General features: G+C 35.6%; 1 protein-coding gene across 3 annotated transcripts in view; it reads left to right on the top strand.

Annotated features, from left to right (window-relative positions):
- The window catches only part of CSMD3 (CUB and Sushi multiple domains 3), a 585,345-nt gene that overhangs the window by 68,101 nt on the left and 494,142 nt on the right, over nt 1-23,102 (top strand). For all 3 annotated transcript variants that reach the window (XM_063423509.1, XM_063423591.1, XM_063423676.1), the window contains exon 2: nt 11,555-11,777. In XM_063423509.1, coding sequence (XP_063279579.1) covers nt 11,555-11,777 — 223 coding nt within the window. The remainder of the gene's footprint in view (nt 1-11,554; nt 11,778-23,102) is intronic.

Raw genomic sequence — 23,102 nt, forward strand, 5'->3', positions numbered from 1 at the left:
TGGACTTGATGATCCTGGAGGTCTCTTTCAATCCAATGATTCTGTGATTCTGTGATTAGTAAAGTATGCCCAAATTCCAATCAGCAGATATGGCAGAAAATAAGTAATATGCCAGATTCCTTTGTCCCATACAAATGAACATGAAGACATTTTTCTAACAATATCTCAGTATTTACAAGAAGAATTTTTAAAAATAAAATGGTATAATTGTCTAAAATGATTTAATGTTCCAAGTATGTTATCCAAGTTACAACTACTTACCTAATATTTTTTTCTTCTGGTTTCTGTTTCTTCAGTGCTGTTTGACTTTATTCTTTTGTTTTGAGGTTTTGGGGTTTTTTTCCTTTTCCCATTCTTAGACATTTTGTATAAACTCCTTTCATATGACTTTTCACATAATCTTTTTTGTTAAACTTTGTTCTGCATCCTTAGTTCAGGTGATCCAGCATTTTTGGCCAGATGTTGTTGGCAGGAATATGGAAAGGGTAACTGGTCACTTCTGGAGATCAAATGGCTTTTTCTTTGATGCTGAGCTGGTGTGTTTGGGTTATAGTTTGTTTCTCTGATTGCTATTTTCAGTGAAGAAGGGAAAAGAAGACACAAATGCTGCTGTTAAATATTTATCCCTCTTTCCCCTTTCTTCAAATGGTCACAGTTAGCTTCAAGTTTTATCAAAACAGCTAGAGAGATAATTATTCTTTTCTTGATGGTGGTGACTCTACATGGGGATGTTTATCTCACATGGAAGTCTGGAAACATCACCTGGGGTGGATGAACCAGGTCATATTGCCTCTATGTATCTCGAAGTCATAGTAAGAGCAGCTGGCCAGGGGTACTTCTCATCAGCAGATTTTAAAACCTGGCTGTTCACAACAGCTCCTAACATTTGGCCATAATATGCTGATTTCCTCCTTAGCAACTTGGGATATGAAGTTCACCTATCTGCCTTTAGAGTGAAGCAGGTTTTCTCTGGAAAGCACCAGAATAAATTTATAGAGTAATAGCAACAGCTTCAATAGTCTTGTGACTATTGGGACCAGCATAAAATCTGAAACAACACTAGAGTGTATTGCCAGGCTCTATAACTTTTTACCATTCTTACCTCTACTAAATAGTCTAAAAAAAAATCAAGAAGCTACCAGTGCCAGAGAGTTGGACACATTTGTACACCTTTTCTTGTAGAACAGTTGTAATACATTTTCTTGAAATTTTTTCATGACTTTGATGTACTTTCCATGGTATGGAGAAATAAATCTCTGATTTACTTTTTAGAAAATTATTTTATTTGCTAAATACTACATATTTTAAAGTCAAACACTCTGGTGATAAGGTTTGCTTTCTAAATGGAAATAATAGGAATATATATATATCAGATAATATAGATATTAGATAATATAAGTTATATAAACAATATTGATAATACTAAAGTTATTATTTTCATGATACCAATAAATTAGGTACAATTAAAAAATCTTACAAGCTCAGATATTGCAGTAACTAACAACAGTCTTTATCTTTTGATCTTTCCTTAGCCTAAACTGCCTCAACAGACTACTCAAATTTAGATTTTGGCTTATGATTAAAAAAAAAATAATCTTTATGACACATAAAAGTAACATGGTAAAGATGGTTATCCTTTAACCTCTTGTAAATTCAGAAATGTACAATGTGAATAAATTCAATGTTAAAAATTGAGCAGAACTGACAATATCTGAATATTTAGTTGGATTCAGGTACCTGAAACCATTGGAAAAAGTCATAGCAGTCCATAGCATTTTTCCAAGATGTTTAAATTTGTGCTCCTTTCATTTTTAAGAACTCACAGAAACTGTCCCACAATGTCAAATTATTCATGAGACGTTTTCCTGATCTCCCTGCATTCAGTTGACCCTTATATAGTCTGTGTCTCTTTGAAGTGGTTTGGATTTTTCTTTTTTCACTCTTATGTGATCTAGAAAATGAAAAGCAGAAAATCCCATGGAGTCTGGAGTAAATCAAAAAACTATAGTTGGATTTTCCTGCTTCTGCTTCCTATAATTCTCAACACAATTTTAATTTGGCTACCCTAGGTAGTTTAGGTTATTGTAGAGTACATGGAGTTCATTTGGTCCAACTGTCCAAATCCTACAGTAATGGCATTGCAGAGTAGCTACTGACATCAAGTTTTGTATATGTCTCACTGTGAAGGCTGATGTTTCACTGGGGAAGGTAATGTTTCAGAAGCATGAGACACTAGTTAGGTAATTATTTCTTCTCAAGTTTGTAGCAGAGTCTCAAAGGTCTGAATTTCCATATGATCTAAAGTAGGAATGCTTTTACCTTACTTTTAAAAAATTATATTTTTTTGAAGATCATCCCTATGAGTGAATGAGAACTTCTAGGCTGTTTATGTCTGAAGTAATCTGAGCTGCCACAGAAGTCTGTCTTTTTACTTTTTGGAAGAAGGAAACAGAAATAGGAAGACTGTCTGTGGAAGCATCAGTAAATACTGCTCAATTTCTATTAATAAATTATAAACTGCTTTAGAAACTATAGTTTGACTTGGTACTGCAGTTGTTGTATCTTGCAATTGTCTTCATGAAGTTCTCATGAAAAGAATTGACTCCTTATCAGCATGTTTTAATAAAATAAAAATTTTATTCTAAGGTATTTTATTTACAAATCAGTTAGGAAATCTCTGCAAGTTAGGATTTTATTTCAAAAAGAACATAATACTTCAAAATACTATTGCTAGTATATAGTATTCTGTGAGTGGCCTTTCCTGTCATTTTGACTTGTTGGGAGATGGTTCTAAGCTAACTTTACAAATATCACAATTTAATTATGAAATTAAAAATTTCTCAGATCACACACAAATTAAAAAAACTCAGCAAATAAAGAGCATTAAAAATCTTTGGACATGTGGTTAGCTTTGCAGAGAAAGGAATAGTGAAAAGGAAATGTAAAGTAAGTGCAATTCTTTCAACAACTTATCTTTGCAATGGAATCTCTGTTCCTGTCTTTTCCACAGAGCAAATTTCTTATGTTATCAAACACAAAATTTGCATTAATTCATTTCAGACATGCCTTTGATATAGTGTTCTCTTAAGGGCTGCTGGGAAGATTCTTGATACAATTTCTGTTTGTATGATGGTTAATTTCTACTTTTCTTCAAGTGGAAGAATTGCAGGAAGAGCAGGTAGATGAAGGAAGAGTGCAAGCTCAGAATACTAATGAAGACACTTTTCACAATTAATTGTCCTAAAATGAGGAAATCATAGCTCAAAATGTTTTTTATTAAACACAGGAGTGAGAAGCAGGATGGCCAAATGCCACTGAGACAAGAAATTCCATTATTTGAAATCAAAATGATCTTTAAAAAACCCTCAAAACTCTTTAATATCTATCTATTACTGTCTCCAAGCATAAAAATGTGATTACCCTGCAATTCTGTAATGCTCACGTGTATGAGGGGTATTAATATGGCAGGATTTCAATCCCAGAGAGTATTTTTAATTTGTTCTCTGAAGAGATTCCAAATGTCCTCTCTTGTTTTTGTGTCTAGTTTTATTGCCCAGATGCTTGTCACATCTGAGAGATTCCCCTTATCTGGCTGCATGAGCAAGGAGGCAGTTGTTTTGGAACAGATGATCCCTTGTCTACAAGGCATTGAAATATTATGTGAGGGACAGGAGAGAAGTATTGAAATATCCTTAGAAGGAAAGTTAATTACATACTGGGGATAAAATCCTGTGTGTATTTCAGCTGACTTTGTTGAAACCAGACTTTCATCTGTGGTGGTGCTAGCAATGGTTTTAAAATAGAAGCAGAAGACTATTCTGTGTCAGAGAGTTATGTATAAACCAAAGTAATTAAATGCCTAAAGGTGAGTTAAAACCACCTCCATTTTCCTGTGAAGGTGATAATCTTCTATTGAATGACCTAGAGGTTTCTAGATTCATGTTTCATCTTTTTTTAAAATTTCTCAAAGACTGACAACACTATTGAAGTTAAACCCTCTTTGTTTTCAATTTTAGGAAATGACAAACAGTTTTCTGTTGTAGAACAAGAAATACAAACAAGGGCAATAAATATTTATTTCAATACATGTAATAAAAATGGTATGGGTACTTTTGTTGCATGAGATCCAATTTCTTATTTTGCTACCTTTCCAATTTAAGCCTCCAGCTGCTCAGAATGTATTCCATGTGAATACAAATAGTCCTACTGTATTTTAGACCTTATGTTTCTTCAAAGAAGTAACCCACTCAAGGTTGACAGGAGAGAACAGAAACTTTTGTCCTTCTAGTAGTTTTCATAACTAAGACAAGTGGAAGACAAGACTAAAAAATATTTCTAAACCTCCTTCAGAAAATGTGTCTGTAGCAGAGATAAGAAATTACTCTCTGGAGGAAAAGCAGTACCTCCAGAAAGTGTTTCAAATGTGGTGATAATATATAGTAATTGTTTCTTTTTGAATGATATTCTGTACCAGTTCCACTGATTGAGTTATAGAATTTCCAGTCAACCCTACCAAAAGACTGGAAAAGTAATTTGGTACCTTATTATAGCTTATGCAAGGGCAAGACAATCTATCTTACTCAGTTATTTACTTTAACCATTTTTTTTCATAGCCTTAAAATAATACAAATCACAGATAAAAGTTAAACTTCTTTTGAAAACTTCATGGTGTCTAAACTTCATAATGTCCCAATTTCCAATAAGTTGTGCAGAGAATAGGCATCAGAATATCTTGTTTGAAAAAGCAAATGCTTTTAAGAACAAATTGAAATAAAATGGCAATTTAGTTAAGAAATCCTCAATTGCTAGGAACTCCTAAGAGTTGATTTTCAGAGAGCTTCTTCAATATTTTTTGTGCACTTCACAAACATCATATTTTGGGGTTTTTTTGTTTGTTTTTGTAATAAGGCTTTATTAAGCAGGTTTGAGATTTTCTTGGGCTAAAGAAAAGAGTCCTAAATCAAGGAAATTGGCATTTTATGTCAAAAACTCCAAGAATTATTTACAAAAATAGAAAGTAAAAAACAATCCAAAAGAAAGATAAGACAGATGAAGCTGTAACTGTGAAAGCTGGAGTAGTTTAGGTTCCAGGGACACATCAAAAAAGCCTTCCAGTACCTAGAGGAAGTCTACAAGAAATCTGGAGCAGGATTTTCTAGAAGGATGTGTAGTAATAGCACAAAGGGAAATGGCTTTAAAATATCAGAGGATTAGATATTAAGAAGAAATTCTTCACTGTGAGCCTGGTGAGATACTGGAACAGGGTCCCACAACCTGTGGGTTTTCCATCATTGTAGTGTTCAAGGCCAGGTTGGGCAATCTGGTCTAAAGGAAGGTGTCTCTGCCCACAGCAAGGGTTTGGAAATATATAATCTTTAAGGTTCCTTCCAACCCAGACTATTTTATGATTCCAAGTTTTTATTACTTTGGAAAATTAAAACATAAGGCACATTAAAATATAAGTAACAATTATATGTGGTCAGAGAAACACTAAATGTAGACTTTTCTCAGCTGGTAGAAAGCTCATTATAAAAGCTGCTATTGGAGCTGAGAGAGAAGTGAGAATTATTTGGAGTACAGAATATCGAGTTAAAGAGACACAGAGACCTATAGGAATGCAAGATAGTATTTTCTGAAATAGCAGCAGCTCTAAGGTCTTGTGGCTAGCACAGATTCCTACCCCACTGTCCGCTGCCACCCAGGTGCAGTGTACTTCTGTGCTGGTGTGCTGCAGGGTTGCTGCTCGCATGCACACCTGCCATGCCAGCACAGGAAACAGGAGAGCCGTGAAGAAAGAGGGGGATATGATGTTCTGGTAGGAAGGGACACCAGTGAGTGGCCTTAGTGCAAGAGTGTCCAGGGGTGTCTCAAACCGGGACATGACACGAGCCAGTAGAACCCCAGCTAGCTCTGATTCCCAGCTGTGCCAGGGAATCTCATTGGGCTGTTCCCAAACCTGCCAGCAGATTCAGGTAACGGTGCAGAACAGGGCTGTTCTTCTACAGCAGCAGGTGTTGCAGTGTCTATACTTCAGAGCAAGGACTAGAGAAGGCTCTTTTCCATACAATTTCTCAGAGACCTTTATTCCCCAAGGAGGGGAAAAAAAAGAGCAGGAGACGAAGCCCACGCCTGCTCTTAAACCCGAGGGGTGGGGGGTGTGGCACAAGCAGGGGACTGGTCCCAGGACAGATGGACAGGGGTTTTTCTATAACGTAGGGCAGGGTCAGGGGAAAGATGGACAGCTGACCAAAGCTTCTAGGGACAGGGCAGGAGGAGGAGAGGTGGACAAAGAGACAAAGGAGGAAACATCCCTGGACAGCACCCGACCCATCAGGGGGAGGAAAACAGGGAGCAACCATTGGGATACACAGCTCAAACCAGCTTAAGAAAAACCCACCATCGCAGGGACAGTCAACAGTCTCTCCATATGAAAACACAGCAGAATAAGAAAGAAGCTTGCAAGGTGTTGGACACATGGAGTAGGAAGACAAAAAGGTGGAGAATAAGAGGCAACTAAGTCCAATACATTAAAGGAGATGATTACATTTCATATTTTGTACTCATGTGAAAAAGCCAATAAAACTTTGTTTCATTGGAAGTCAAAGTTAGTGAAAGGAGGCTCATTTTATGCAGAAAAAAAGGCATAATGGGAATGGAAAAGCATAAATTAAAATTAAAACAGGATGATAAGTCATAAAAAGATAAATTTCAAACACACTTCAAAGTAAAATGCAGTCACCACCTTTGATGAGAGAATCATATTCTCAGTTTTATAAATGGGCTTAAAGATCTGGGGGTGAGGCCTGTTGGGACAATTTAAGTTGAGGTAGAAATAAATATTAGAGTATTAGAAATAAATATTGAGTATATATTTTCCAAAACTGGATAAGATTGATAGCAGAAGAAAAGGATTCACAGCATAGGAATGGGTTCACATCACTATGAAATCTATCTCTGTTGAACTCCAGCAGGTTCTTTGAAGTGCTAACAAAAAGGATGAATGTAGAGGAACCATAAAACTAAGGTGATGATAATACAAGTGAACAGAAAGAGAATCCAGTAAAACAGAAAAGAATTAGCAGAACAGTCTGTACTGATTTATGGTCAGCATGAAAAATAACTACTCTTTGCTGCCAAATTCAGCTGGGTGATCAAAGATCACAAACAGAAAAAGATGTTGCAGAAACACGCGATGAGCATGAGGAGAGACAAGTGAATAAAGTAGATGTATTCTGAATGGAAGAGAACTACCATTTGGGGAACACAAATAATTTTGCAAATAGGTATATTGCACAAAATAAAAGGACGTGAACATGGATGACATGGCTAAGGAATACTTTAAGATAGGATTGACTATGTTTTAAGATAGGTGCAAATGAAGGAAATGAACTGAGATCACGTTATCAGAAAAGATATTAAAGAAAAATGCAGCATATAACAAATCATCTTCCATTACCTTGGTTTTCTCTTAAAATAAAAGAAAGAAAGTAGTAAAAACTTAATTAAAAGGAAATACATAAGCAACTTAGAAATGTGCAAGTGTGTTAATCAATGCAGACTCAGTATAATTATTTTACAGTAATGACTATTATTAAAGAACACAATAAACAAGGAAGATTAGGATTAAATGAAAGTTGTGGAGTACTTGTAAGGTGAAAGGTGTGGAAATATGTTATTAATCAGTATAACTGAATGGTCAAGAGGAAGAGAAAAAGCCAAAGACAATCTTATTGAATATTGAATTAATGTAATTGTGGGATATTCAAGGGCAAGGGGTATGGACATGATGTAAGAACTACTTGCTTTGTTAGAAGGCAATGAATGTTGAATAAATGGATTAAGAACTACTGTTAGTGATGTTCACAATAATCCCACAATGAATCAAAGGAAAACTGAAATCAGGAAGAGGAGCTGTGTTTTCTGATTTCAAGAAGTATTTATCCATGTAAAATTGATGAGAATTAAACATCTGAATTTTAAAATCTAGTAGAAAACAATGCAACAAAATTTGAATCATACTAGCTATTAAGAGAATCTCATGAGTGGTGTTGTTACCTTCATGCTCATTTCAACAAAAATTTTTCTTTTCTAATCTAACTTCAAGCTTTTCAAAATTCTTTATTGTGTGCTTTGAATAAAAACTTCCCTTTAATGAAAAGCAGTTTGCAAGTAAATTCTGCTTGGAATGCTGTTTCTGAAATCCAAATGAAAAAGATCACAGTATATGCTACTAGTTATTTCAGCATGAATTTTACCTCTTGAAAATAAATGTCATGTTTCCCACATTTGATCAGACCAGTCAGTTAATGCACACTGTCTATTTTGATCATACCCAAGTTGGACTGCCAAGGTGAAGAGCCTCACAGATATATTAACATATGAAAGCAGAGATTAAAGTGCATGTTGTGCACATGAATTCTGCTGGTGTGATTTTTTTATTTTACAGACTAAAAGAGTAGACCTATCAAAATCAAACTTCACTGTTGGTTTGTTTTTTTATCCATTCTTGGAATTAAAACTCTATCTTCTGACACGTGCATAGCTGTGCTACATTCTACTAGTCATCACTGAAAAACACCCCAAGTTGTATCATCTTGCAGCATATGAATAATTCTCTTTTGTTATGGTTTGAATATGGAATAAAAAGAGTAATTGGAACTTTTATATGTCATGGATGTTTACAATTCACATCAATGTATGAATAAGACTAATTATTGGATGGAGTATGAAGCTTTACACTCCTTAATAAGTAGCATGTTCTATCACAAGGATGTTCCCTCATAGTTGTGGCTCTGGGGTTTTTTGGTCGGTGTTTTTTTCTTGTTTGTTTGGGGGTTGTATGTGTTTGTTTTTTTCAAATATAATTTTATTTTGGTAACAGTAGACCTATTATAGATTAATTTTTCTTCATAGTTTGTATTGAATTAAGAGAATAGTCCATATGTAATTGAAAGCTTTCATAAAATAGGCACAGCTACATAGGTTCTGAATTATAGAGCTGTATTGTGATCTTGAGTCAAAGTTTATACTGTACTTTCCACATTGGTCTGGAGAGATGGATAAAAATTAACACTGTTTGCTATTTAATTGTCAAGTCTCCCTCTAAGTTTTTTTTTTCTCTAATTCTGTTGAAGTAGGCCTCAGCAAGAGATTTTTAGGAAAAAATAGATTGATAAATTTGTGCACACAACTATTTAAAAAGATTTATTACAGAGATTGTATTTGATGGGAAGTATTAAAGTTCTAGGATGTAGGTCTTATGAATAAATAGCTTGGTTTTCTTAAGTGCCTTGTGCAAAAACTGTATTCCAAAAGATTTTTAAAGTGCTAAATAAAACAACTGATCTTAAATAATAAATAATAACACATAAAGAGGATTTAAAAATAGTTCAAGTGTATGAGGGAGATGCAGAAAGAGATAAATAAAACAGAGTCCTAACAATGAAGGTTGTGCAGGCACTGAAATGAGAGTGAATTCTCCAAGGCAACTTGCAGTAGAAGGTATAATTTGCTATACATGTCAGATGAGGTACAAACAAAACCCTAATTGCTTACTAAGAGTATCTTCTCATACCTTTTTGTCCTGTATACCTATGATACACTGATAATTGTATTAAAAAAGCAGTCATACTTCATGAGGCATCCTTTCTCACCAAAAAATTTAGATAAAAAAAATTGTACATGCCACTGCTTTTCAGCATAGCAATACAAAGCGTAAAATCTCAAGAGATTTCTGCTTAGTACTTCAGGGAAAGGGGTCTCTGTACATTTAAATGCTCAACGTGAAGACAAGCTTGTGAATGTGCCATGAAGAAGATGATTTAACGAGCTCAAATATATACATGTGTGTATAATTTAAGAGTTGGCGTCTGGTTGGTTTGTTTGTAGTTTGTTATGAAATGTATGTCATGTTTCTGCGAAAGAGCAGCTCAGTGCTTTGTGCTTTCTCTCAGATGAAATCCCTCCACTAGAAGAGAGGACTTGCTCTGAGCATTCTTGGGGAAGAGAAGCTTCAGGGGTGCAAAAGGCAAAGCAGGAAAGCTGATCTAATATTTAAGGGATAAGAGAGCAGAAAGCCTGGAGAGGGGATATAGACCAGCATTCAGACACAAAGCTAGTGGAAAAAAAATTCCTACAGTCCTAAAAGAGTTAAGAACTGTCATAACTAAGCATTAGAACTTGAAACAAAAGTATAGAAAAGGACCTGCCCTGCCAGTGGACAGTGACTTAGGAGAGACCTTTTTATAATTATTCTTGTTCTCTTATTCTTCTCAGGAAATGGATTTTCTATATAAAAAGGAAATCTGTTATAGTCGAAGAAAAATTAGGGTTTGAATTTAGGGGTAATTTCTGACATTTCATGATGTCAGTTTTGAAAAGGATCTATCAGCAGAGCAACTTTTCAGCTTTGACCCACTGTACTGAATTTGGCTGGGATACACTTAATTTTCATCATGGTAGATCCTATGGTCTTATGTTTTAGATTTGTAACCAAGACAATGCTGAACATTTTATCATTGCCTACACACCATCCAGGCTTCCTCTGCTTCTCATGCTTACTGGGAACGGGCAGGAAGGCGGGAGGGGACACAGATGGGACATGGATTACCCCAACCTGAAAAAAGGGATATTCTAGAACGTATAGCAGCATACTAAATGATAAAAGCTTATGGAAAGAAGAAGGGAGGGACCACATTCAGGGTTATGGTGTTTGTTTTCCCATGTAACCATTAGGCCTGATGTAGGTCTGCTTTCCTGGAGGCGGCTGAACACCCTCCTGCCAAAGCAGACAATGAACTCTTTCATCTGTACTGCTTTTGCTGCACCTGTTAAACTTTGTCTCAGCCCAAGAGTTTTCTCACTGTTACTTTTCTTTCTCTCCTCCACGGGTAAATGGTGCAGGGGTGTGGATGTGGTGTGTCAGGGAGCAACTTTGGGGAACTACCTGATCACTGCAGTTAACATCCACACAGGGTCAATCAAAACATGTAAACTGTTAATCTTAATATTTACATGATATAATGATCAACAGATGGCTATTTCAGATTGAGCCCTTCAGTACAGAGCTTTCATAACCCAGAATTATTGATTGGGAAAAGGTTATTCATAATAACTAGACTTTCAGTCTTTTTCAGACCCAAAATACATGGAGGAAAAGGACAAGGTTAATGGGTTTAACCTGTATCAGACCTGTATCCAAAGAGACTTATTTACTCTTCCATTTGACAAAAAAATGTAAATTGATGTGAATACTTCGCTTCATAGGCAAACAAATTTAGTCATAGATGTTGTTATGTATATTTATTTTCAAAGATGCTACCATATGTCTTTAGATAAACAGTACGAAAAACACATTTGTTAGGTAGGTGGGATTGTTTTGCATTAAGTGGCCAGCATTTGTGTGAAAACATGGGCTTTACCTTTCTAAATGCAGTAGTTGCTAAGAAATTTTTGATTTTTTTTTCAGAAATCATGAATTCTAGTAATGTAGTCTATTGAAGGTTGATATAAAAATGGATTACTAACTTTTGTTTACTTGGTATTTTTTTTTTAGGATTTATTTATACCTGTGGTGGAACTTTAAAAGGACTTAATGGCACTATAGAAAGCCCTGGCTTCCCATATGGATATCCAAATGGTGCAAACTGTACCTGGGTTATAATAGCAGAAGAAAGAAACAGAATACAGATCGTCTTTCAGTCTTTTGCTCTAGAAGAAGAATATGATTATTTGTCATTATATGATGGGCATCCTCACCCTGCAAACTTTAGGACAAGGTAAAGAATAAATATTATTATAATCTAACTTGTAGTAGTAAATTAAAAATATATGATAAAATAGTTAAAGCTAATGTTTTTAAATTATGGAATTTTTTTCTTATTTAGTCTTTAAGGTGTGCTTGCTCTAATTAATCATAGGTGTCAAAATGTATATCGTGCTTTAATTCTAGTTAAAGTAACTGCTGAAATTAATCTAGCTCTCATAAAACCAGTCTCAATGAAATGTAATTAATTAAGAAGCATATGAGCATGAATAAATTAATGTAAAGTGAATATGAGATTGTAGAGGTCTCTGTTTGCATGATCTAGTAGCAGTGGAACTTTTGCAGTCTTTGGAACAGGGGGGTTTTTATAGAGATCAGGAAAACTTAATTAAGATAGCCTAGATTTTTGTGTGTGTGTGTGTTTGTATATGAACATCTTCTAACAAAAAGGGTTTACAAAAGTGAAACAATCCATTTGACACATCAAGAGTGTGATGTGCCACAGAACATTTCATCAGAGCCTACTTCAGAGTCTTAGCCCAGATGTTCTGTTCTGGAAGACTGCAGCTTATGGAATACATAATAATTCTATAATATCAATAGATACATTAGTCAGATATTTACTAGTTATCTTTGCTATCATCTACCTTGTAACTCAATTTGTCATCTACCCAGACTTCTGTAAGGCCTTTGGCATGGCCACACAACATCTTTGTTGTTAAACAGGGGGAGATTTGTATTTGACTAGGTGGACTGTTCCAAGAATAACACAGTGGCCACGTGGCCACTCCCAAAATGTTAGTCAACAGCTTAAAGTCCAATCAAAAATCAGCAACAAGTGGTGTCCCTCAGGGGGTCTGTATCCAGACAAATACTATTCAACGTCTCTGTTAGTGATGTGGACAGTGGAACTGAGAACTCTCAGCAAGTCTGCAGAGGTGAGTGGTGCAGTTGATTCCCTTGAGGGGAGGGATGCTGTCCAGAGGGGCATCAACAGAGGAGTGGGCCAATGAGAGGAGGACGAGTGTGAGTCCTGGTCAGGTCTCAGTATCAATATTGACTAGTGGATCAAGGAACTTAAAACAGTCCTGCAGAGAAAAACTTGGGGATATTGGTAGACGAAAAATTGGACATGAAGACAGATGAGAATTGGAGCACCTCCCCAACAAAGGCTGAGAAATCTGAGGCTGTTCACCCTGAAGAAGGGAAGCTATTGTGCAGACTTGCAACCTCCCAGTATCAAAAGGGAAGTTGGATAGGGACTCTTCATCAGGAACTGTAGGGATAGGTCAAGGGGGAATGGGTGCAAATTGAAAGAGGGGAAATTCAGGTTAGATATTTGGAATAATTTTTTACTGTGAGGATGGTTAGATACTGGAACAGGCTGTGGATGCTCCAGCCCTGGCAGTGTTCAAAGAGAGCTGGACAAGGCCTTAAGCAACCTGGGGTACTGGGAGGTGTCCCTGAGGGGGTGGGACTAAATGATCTTAAAGGTCCATTCCACCCTCTTGAAATTCCATGGATCTATGATTAAGGTTGACAAAAAAAATCTGTATAAAGAATGCAGTAAGATACTGGAACAAATTCCCCAGAAAAGCCTTGGCTTTGTGTAACCTGAAAGAAGTCCCTTCCCCTCACAGAGGGATTGGAACTAGGTAATCTTCTAAACCAAACCATTCCATGATTTTATCCTGTGATAAAGAATGTAATACCTGTTCCTAATCAGGGAACATACAGTTTCATTTTAGTTTGCATAACGCTGCTTAAAGAAAGGGATGTGTTTTCATAGTATTTTATGGTAAGTGTTGATACACTGGTATGATTTTTTAAACTATTGCATAACAATCTGGCATCTGTTCACTAAAAGGAATATGTAACTTCGTACTACAAGGAAACTAGAAGAGTAAAATTCTACATCTCAAATTTGTGCAAGATATAAATTCTCTTAAATGGTTAACAATATGTGGACAAATGCATCTCTAATGAAATTGTTTTTCTTTGTACTTCTGTGTTTTCATTTCCATTTCTTGTTTCATGAGTGCTTGAATGCAATTCTGATATCAGCTGCAGGAAATAGGGAACTCACAGATAAAAGATTTGAGAGTTGTCTTCCACAATAAGTTTTTCTCCTTTCTATTCACTGCTCAAAAGATAAAACTGAGATTTTCTCACATGTAGGAGCCTGAAAAGACCCTGTCAGTCAAAACTTTCATTGGTGAATATACCCTCAACTGCAATCTCAAGGACTATGCAAACAATGTTCTGCACAAATGCAAAGAATGAAACTATGATTCCAGTTTGGAACCAATGGTCCTTACTGAGTTACAACTTAAATAAGCATCAGGGAAAACAGGTGAAGATAGTTAGCAGGCTAAAAGAAGATCAAAATAATATTTTGTAAAGGCAGAATTATTTTTCTTTATGTTTTGTTCAAGCTGCTGAAAAGGTTTATATATATTTGTGTGCACATGTACATTCATATATATATGTATCTGAATACATAGATACATTAATAGCTATATATGCATTTGTAGATATATGTGTGCAGGATTCTTTTTAAATTAAACTAATTCTTCAATGCTGGAGCTTTAGAATATGTTTTTTTAAAAGGTCAGTATCTTAGAAGAAAATCAAGGAAACCTGTCATGCTTAAATGTTTTGGTATTGTCCATCTGAGATGCCATTAGATTCTGGTGAAGAACAGCATAAGAAGTTATGTGGAAAAGAATCAGTCAGCACTTAAGGAAAAGATGATTAAGCCTCAATATAAGGCTTGAAATAGACTGCTTTTGCAAGACTTACAAGATCTTTCCAGAGTGTGGGTGAGGAAGACTAGTACACATTTGTGTGAGTGGAGAATTGGCTTTGAAATTCGGAAAGCATGATAGTGAAATTATGCAAGCTTTACTAAATCTTCCATAGTTACATTTGTTTTCTCAGATTTCTGTAGTAATTAGTGAGGTGATGTTTCCTTAAGTTTTCTTTTTTACAAATAAGAGAAGTTTTACTGAGGTACAGATGTGGAAACCATCCTTTCAGCATGACAATGTATTTTGACATTTTACTTAGTGACGTTAATCAAAGTGTAATCAGATGATGCTTTTCACCGTCCCTTTAATTTTGTAACAGGGACAATATATATTTTTTCAGGGGACTACAGATGTGTATTTGAAAACATACATAACTAGACAGATAAAAAAATTGTCTTGGATAGACAACACAATTACTTCTGGGTTTTTTTACTTTAATATTGTAGAATAACTTTCTATATGAACTAAATAATTTGGCAGTTCAACTATTTGTGAAGCTCATCGCCTTTGACTCCTTGGTTGCCCAGTTTTGTATTTCACCTAAGTGGTCTCCTCAAAATTAAATCTTATTGAAATTACAGTCATTGCTTGTCTTTGGTGAATGCTCAACAGCTTTTAACTGATTTACCTGGCACTTAAATGGCAGCTAAACAATAATAAATGGAGAAGATGCATGTCAGATATCACCAGTATGGAAAGTATAGTCAATATTTCACTTGCATCTTTGTGTTACTGAGTATGCTTGATTTGGTTTATTTCACATGATAACCTTCAAACTATAAATATAGAAAAACTTAAACCTGTGAACTTTATGCAAAAAATATGGGTTTTTTCATAAATCATATTTGTAATCACCTAAAAAAAGTTTCATTGCAAAAAGACAGGTTTACTTCCTGTATTTGAACCAAGCTTTTGGCAAAATTTCATAGTTGTGAGTATTTCTGAGTTATATCACTCTTTATTTTAGAGCTTTCTTGTTGCCCCCCCAATGCATATTTGTGATTTTTGTGTATACCTTCTTTCACATTTACACTGTTCCTTCACCTCAAAATAAATTAAAAAAAAAAAAAAAAAAAAAAAAAAAGAAGGTAAAATCAGTGCTTGATTTTCTATGATTTCTTTTACAAACATTGTTTAGACCTTATTTTGGTAAGTAGCTATACTTCCAACTCCTGTTCTGGATAAAAGCGTTGCATTTCCAGATTAAAACTCCAGTTCCATTTTTTCCAAATTTCAAATTTCTGTCTTTCTCTTTTTTTTGTGTGTGGTAAAACATGAATCATTTCAGCTAAGCTTATAATGTTTTCAATTTTCTGAGCGCCCAGCTTGAGAAAAAAGGGTTTTGTTTGCACTAGAGATAAGAAATCCCATGATTTAATGAAGTTAGCAGAAGGTATGCTTGAACCAATAAAACATCACATAAATCAACTGCTTTGCAAAGCCAGTTGGAGTCATCTAATGATACCTTTAGCATGTTATGAAAATAGCCTTTAGAGCATCTTGTAAATAATTCACTCTACTAGCGTTATCTTAGGGAGGGGCAGGAAAAGAGCTGCTGCACGTAGGGACAGGAGCTGGTAGGACCCCGGACAGGCTGAGCACAGAGAGCAGAGCTGGGGCTCTGGCGGGGCCCAGCACAGCCCGAACCTGGTGCAGGGTCCCCCCAGACAGCAGAGCTGAGAGCAGAGGGAGCAGGGCAGGCAAGCTCCCCACAGGGCAGGGCTGAGAGGCTCCTGCAGGGACAGGGACAGGGACAGGGACAGGGACAGGGACAGGGACAGGGACAGGGACAGGGACAGGGACAGGGACAGAGCTGCAGCAGGATGCCCCAGGGTGGGTTGGAACAGACGCCCAAGTGAAACTTTTTGGAGTTTGAGCCTAGACTATCAGACTGCTTCGAGTTTCCTCAGGACCCAGCCCGATGGTGAGTTAAATGGAGAGAGACATCTTCAATACATTGTCAGGAAAGTAATTTTAATAATACAAAAATAACAAACAATAAGATTGTTAGAAGTGAGATGCTTGACACGGCCAATATATCAAGCAGCAATTCAATTTAATAATTGATTAATCAGCATGGTAAAGTATGAGCAAAGACAGCATGCTGGGTACAGTGGAAGGACTTTCCCTTCCAACTGCACATCTATTGCTGGACTTGCTGGTATTTTATTGGCTATATTCATACATATTCATAAGCTTTTCTCAGCAGTTTCTATTTCTAATTTTTAACATCATATTCAATACCTAGAAATGTAAAGCCATGATGGTGATGTTTGGTTCCTGTTCAGTTTCTATACTCGATTGTGGTCCATTTTAGATTTCAGTATTCCAGGATGTACATCCAGGATATGTATCCCAGGTGGTGGGGTCCAGCTTTCAGATGTGGGGTCCAGCTTCTATTTTCCAGGTCTATCAATCTTTTGATAGCGATGTCCAGTTTCCCTTTTTCAAGAAACATAAATGAGCAAGCTGAAATCCTTCTTCCATGTCCAGGATGTTTTTCTACCAGTCTGTGAGAAAGCCTTTTTACATTCTAAAACTACAGCTTAAAATTCTTTAATACAAAGCAAGCTTCTAAACTTATAATACAAAGACTCTTATTACAGGATAGTTGGAGATTTATAACAGGTAATTGCAAGCCAAGTTTGTTCAAAAACCTTCTTCCATGCTTTCCTCGGTTGTTTATTAGAACTCATCTGTATAACTGTCCTGTGGCCGTGTTCTACAATTACACAGATTTTTTTTTTTTTTTATGTCCCTGACACGAAACACAACTTTTTGTTTCACAAGATGTCCAGTGTATTGGAGTGAACCGGATGAAGGCAGTACAAGGGCAAAAGGCACGAGGCCAAAGGCGCAGTCCAGGGCCAGACAGGGGTAGTAAGTTGTACACCTTGGTGTGGGTGCGGAGTTAAGGAGTGGTCTGAGGGAAGGAAGGGTCCAATGGGGGACAACGATTAAGAATGTTAAAATTCCTTTACCAAAAATCAACTTATGATAACACAGAGAACGGAGAACTTTCTGGTAACAGTTTTTATAGCTAACATGACGAAGCTTTTGCCTTTGGCACTAAGAAGGGAGTTTCCCAAGGCGTTTTTCCAGGGTTCTCTTTGTTCCCGGGGAAGCTGCCCCGAGCCGTGGGAGCAGTGGGTGGCACGGCATGCCCAGCAGCTGAGGTCTGTCAGGGCCAGGAAGGGTTATGGGTTTCCTCACAGTCCTGACTCTGCAGAGAAGAATGTGTGAGGAAATTATTTAACACTTGCCTGTAAAGCAAAAGGTATGGCCCTAACTGTATGAACGCTTCATTGTGCACTCTTGTCAGTCCCCGAAAAGTCACATGGAAACCATAATTAGTTTTAGGCCACACGCTTTGTGGCAGTGATGTGGTGCATGTGTAGGTGGATGACTCAATGGTAATATGAACCCTGACATTTTCTTGCAATCATTTTACAACTTGGATAATATCTTGTTTTCTTCTTTCTTTTAAACTAAACTGCTGAGCATAAGACTAATATACTGTCTGTAAACATCAAAGTATGTTGGTATTTTTCTTTTTTTTTTTAGTTAAGGAGCTAGGTGCTTAGAATTGAATACTAATTTGAAAAGAGGTGTCATACTTAGCACCTGTCTAAAATGTTTTGTTTCCCTCTAATTACCTATCCCAACTTCTGTATTCAGTATAGTATTCAAAAAAGCTTTTAATACTCGAATAATGTGATTATATACCCAAACTCTTTTCATAGTTCAAGGAAGTATATTTCCAAATTTACTAGTACTTAACCAGTTAATTAATTTAACCAGTAAACTTAATTGCCAGTTAAATATTCATGACAAAATTAACATTTCATTGAAATCAATGAAATAAATCCAGATCTATTTTGGACCTATTAGAGAAATAAAATGGATCCCTTCAGCAAATGTACTTGGCTATATTGAAGCATTTAATCCAGTATATTTCTCTTTATGTTGGCTAAAATAATCTTTCATATGTTTATGCTCAGAAAGCAATTTTTTACTAGCCAAAACTATATATTTTACAAAGTTAAAAATTATTCAGAAAATGATTAGCCTTCCATAATTTCTGGTAAAAATCATCAGAAAATTCCACTGTGTCTGTCTTCATAAAGACATACATGATATGGAAATCTGGAAAACTCTACTGTTAGAAAAAATGGTATAGTTGTTTGTGACAGCTATTTGTTTGTTTCCATAAGTAAAAGATCCCCTATGAATATGTTTATTTAAAAAAAAATTATAAGTGTAAGTTGTGAGAAACTGCAACAAAATGGGATTTTTGATCACTTAATAAATAGATATATTTTTCCTTGTATTGAGAGCCTGCAAGATCAGCATGTATCTGCAGAGGTATTTTTAAATGGTGATAACATCACTGTGTCCAAAGATTTAATTATATTAAAGTCTTTTCTCTTATGACTTGTAGTTAATTTTCTCTTAGGAGCTTTAATGGAAGGAAGATTTAAACATAGTGTTTAAAAGGGGAGTTAATACTCATAGTTTTTAATCTTTTGTATTTAAGCAAGATAAATCATCCTTTCATCTACACTCCCTGCTGAGGCCACCAAGAATTAAATGTACAGGTTACCTGATCAGTGCTGCTGAGCTGAATATGAGAAATTAACTGAAATTATTGGAGACATCTGCTGCCTTTTCTCTGTTGGTGAATTGCTCTCCTAAAACATCTGACTCCCTGATTATGCCCCAATTTTTAACATTTACTCCCCTTACAGAGATAAAAACATTTTCAGTAGATTAATAAGTAGATCTTCAAAATTTCAGCATGCTCCTAGTGTTAAATATAATTTGGTATTGGCTCCTCACTCAAGTACTTCCAAAGGTTTGAGTTTGGTACTTAATCAACAGACTCATACTGACTATAAAATTAAAATTAATTTCTTTGGTCAAACTTTGGTAAAAGCAGAGAAAAAAAAAGACTGTAAAAGTATGTAAAATTAAAATTGATTCTTTAATATTCATTTGTATTAAATACTGTTACAATTGCAGGTAGGTGAATTGTCTCTATGTGGCTCTGGGGTGAGGCTATGGTGACTAAGAAGGAGCAGAACAAGTGCTTTCCCCACCTGCTGAGGGAACGACTGTATGGGTGAGCTGAGCACTCCACCAGTGCCTGCTCCTGGCCTGAAAACCTCAGATATCTGTCTCTCCATAATAGACGTGCCAGATATTACTGACAACATGAGCAAACACTGTGTTTTAGCCCAAAACCGGTCACAAATCTAAGGTATATTTTCTCTGAATAATTTACTTTATTATTATTATTATTATTTTACAGCTTTGAAATAATAGAAATATCCATCCTTTTCTCTGCATCTAAATTCTAACTAAAACCCATTCAGGATACTGGATAAATCAAATCAAAAAAAACTCCATCAACAAAATCCAAAGCAAAATCAAGAATACTTTACTAATTTTATGTTCTTACTTAAAAAATACATAGCACTAAGTAAAATGCTAACAATGCCCAATTTTAAAAGGGTGAACATATGTTTCTGGAAGACTAGGTTTTGCCTCTAAAATTTTCTATTTTTAAAGTGAAGCAATTATAATTTACATCTTTCATGTGTTAAATTGTCAAATTTGTCTTACAAAGCCTTTATGAAGAACGGCTAGCAAAACAGTGTGTTGGCAGTAGCAGAAACTTCCAGTGCCCTCATTTAATAATTCTGTGTGCTTTTGTATTTCTTATTCTGACACATATGTGTTTCTCTTTTTAATAGATATCAGTCTGTGACAAACAGGCAGCTGTTGGGCTCTTCTGTTAACATTGTTCTGTCAACTAACACCACTCAGGTAGCTCCAGTAAGCCTTTTTCTGACTCAGAGCCTTTTCTGGTCCTGCTCCTTAGAAATTCATCCATATTTATTTGTGAACATTTATTTGTATCTTGGATCCTTTACTGTCTCCCAGCCAAACCCCTTACCTTATGTTTTTTTGGGAAACTAATATGCCACTATGTATATTCATATATTCATTATATATTATTATTGGAGGAAATGTTCCACTCTTTCTCATACTGATTCTTATGAAAACCAGAAGTCAAAAAAAGCCTCACATTTTTGCCTTGCCTTTGTCTCCTTCTTCCTCCATTTCTGCTATGTCAGGGTTTCCACTTACAGAATTTCCTGACTTTAACACTTATTTTACCTCCTCTGTCTTTTCCCACTTCTCTCCCTTTAGGTGATCTACAGTACTACAAGATGTAGTGCAGGGTGCTCAGAGCCAGTGCCAAAGTCTTGTCTGGGCAAATACCATGAGGGTGTGTTGGTTCTTCTTCGTAAATCCAAATTTTGTTGTATGTAAATCCATTTTACTTCATGTACGTGTATCCATTTTTCTTTCTACATTATTCTTATATGAACAGTTCCTTCTTAAACCATACAAAGACCCTTTCAGAGTATTTTATCAGTTTGTTTTGATTATTGCCATTTTAAACAACAGTTGGAGTGTCTTACTCCGAGTTAATTCTGCACCTTTCATCTACGAATATAACAGTTGCTCAAGTTAACAGGCTACTAATAAAATAAAGAAAATATGTCAGCTCTGTGAGGTTTTAGATTAAATCTGAGAGTGAAAAGCTCTGTCTGGTTATTAGGGCTTTAAGGCATGTCTGAGTGGAACGTTTGCAGTCTTCATTCAGAACTAACCTTGACAATTGAAACTTACAAATCTTCCTTTTTCGCTTTACTGTTTATGTTTTTTTGCATATTGATTTTTTGTTGATAGGGAGACTATGAATCATTTACTGTACCTCAAAATTTTGCATTATCAACCATAGCTCTGATTTTTTTCAGCTCAGGCTGAAAACATTACACCCTAAGAATACACATTTTTCTTCTCTCATCACAGTTCACTTCCTGTCCAAATTTTCAACCAGAGCAGATACTGTGAGCTGATTAGGATCAAATTAGGAATTCTCCACTTCACAAACAACTTCAAGTCTCTTATCACAGTGATTTTTATTTCAGCTGCTCCACGGTTGTTTAGATTCCTCCAATATTTACCTGGAAAGAGAAGAAAGAAAGGAATTCCAATTGAGAATTTAGGGACTAGTGAACAAAAGAAATTGGATTATACTCTCCCTTCACAAAGAAAGAGAAAATAAAAAAGCTATAAGTCTTAGACAAAGATCAATGAAGAGATAAGGGTACAGAAAGCAATAGGAATAAATACCAAAGTAGATGAAGGAGAGAACAAAGGCAATTAAAAAAGAAGGAACCAGCAACCAAAGTGGAAAACTATGAGATAGGTAACAGAACTGAATGATTCTTACCAGGAAAATTTTCTCTGCAAAACAACCAAAATAAAAACTGCAAAGGTGTGAACAGAAGATATATAGAATCTTGAACTGAAAATTGGTAGGGATAAAATAATAAATACAGCAAAACTTCCAGATTAGGGAAACATAATTGAAAGAAATGTGACAGAATGAAATGTATTGGTGAACAGATACATCTGAGATGGTTTCTGAGTAGACAAAAGATTAAAACAGATATTTTTTTTTTCAATCTAAAAAGTTTGCTTTATGAAAAAACACATAGAATTTTTTTGGCACTGTGCTTATAAATGCAAAGCTGAAAGAACATATAAATTGTTCTATACCCTTAGGAATATTTTTATATGATGTTAGAAGTCAAGACACTGATAGAGAGAGAAAGGTAAGAAAGGTAGATAATTAAAACTGATAAAAGAAAGTGCTTGCCCGGAAAAGGTGACCCTTGTCTCTTGAATTAATGATTAACATTATTGCAAAGAAGGCAAGGTTTTTGCAGGTTTGGAGCAAATAGTTGACTAGAAAGGAAATATGAAGTTAAGTGGTAAGGATTTAAAAACCAAACCCAAAACCAAACCAAGCCAAACTAAATGAAACCCAAGGAACCAATTAAAATTTCACCTATATTTGAAGGTGGAGGTAACTTTTTAGTAACTGACCTCAGGAAGAGACTTTCTCATGATCATCTTTCCACAGGATATCTTTCTCTGAACTGGATGGCCAGTTTGGCTGCTTTTAATTGGCTGATGAATATTGGACTAGCTTGTTTACTTCTCATGCAATGCACGAAAAACCTCTTTTACAGCCTCTGAGATTTATTATCTATCTTCTTTGGATAAACTGGTAACTAGTTTAAACTGGTAACCAGCTATACATGAAGAGTGCACTTGCCAGTTTTATAGTGAGATCAGTATGGTCATCTCTGAGAAACAAAAATTTTACTTAATCACCTTTCTTTGTGTTGCTAAATTGCTTAATGGTATTTGAAACAACCTAGGAAGCAAAGCTGATTTTTGTTGGGGAGGCCCTTTATACAGTGTAACACACCATGCCAGCGCTGTCTGTGGCCGTTAGTTTTCCATCTCTCTTTCAGTTATAAAAAGGAAAAAAATGATCATAATAATAGTCTTGTCCCAGAAAGTCATAGTCTTTGGGAAAGTGTCATTCTATTACAGGATTTTTAGACCTATTTTCATGACAGAAAGGTAACTATTAAACC

Source organism: Prinia subflava, chromosome 1 (genome assembly GCF_021018805.1).
Source record: "Prinia subflava isolate CZ2003 ecotype Zambia chromosome 1, Cam_Psub_1.2, whole genome shotgun sequence".
Taxonomy (NCBI): Eukaryota; Metazoa; Chordata; class Aves; order Passeriformes; family Cisticolidae; genus Prinia; species Prinia subflava.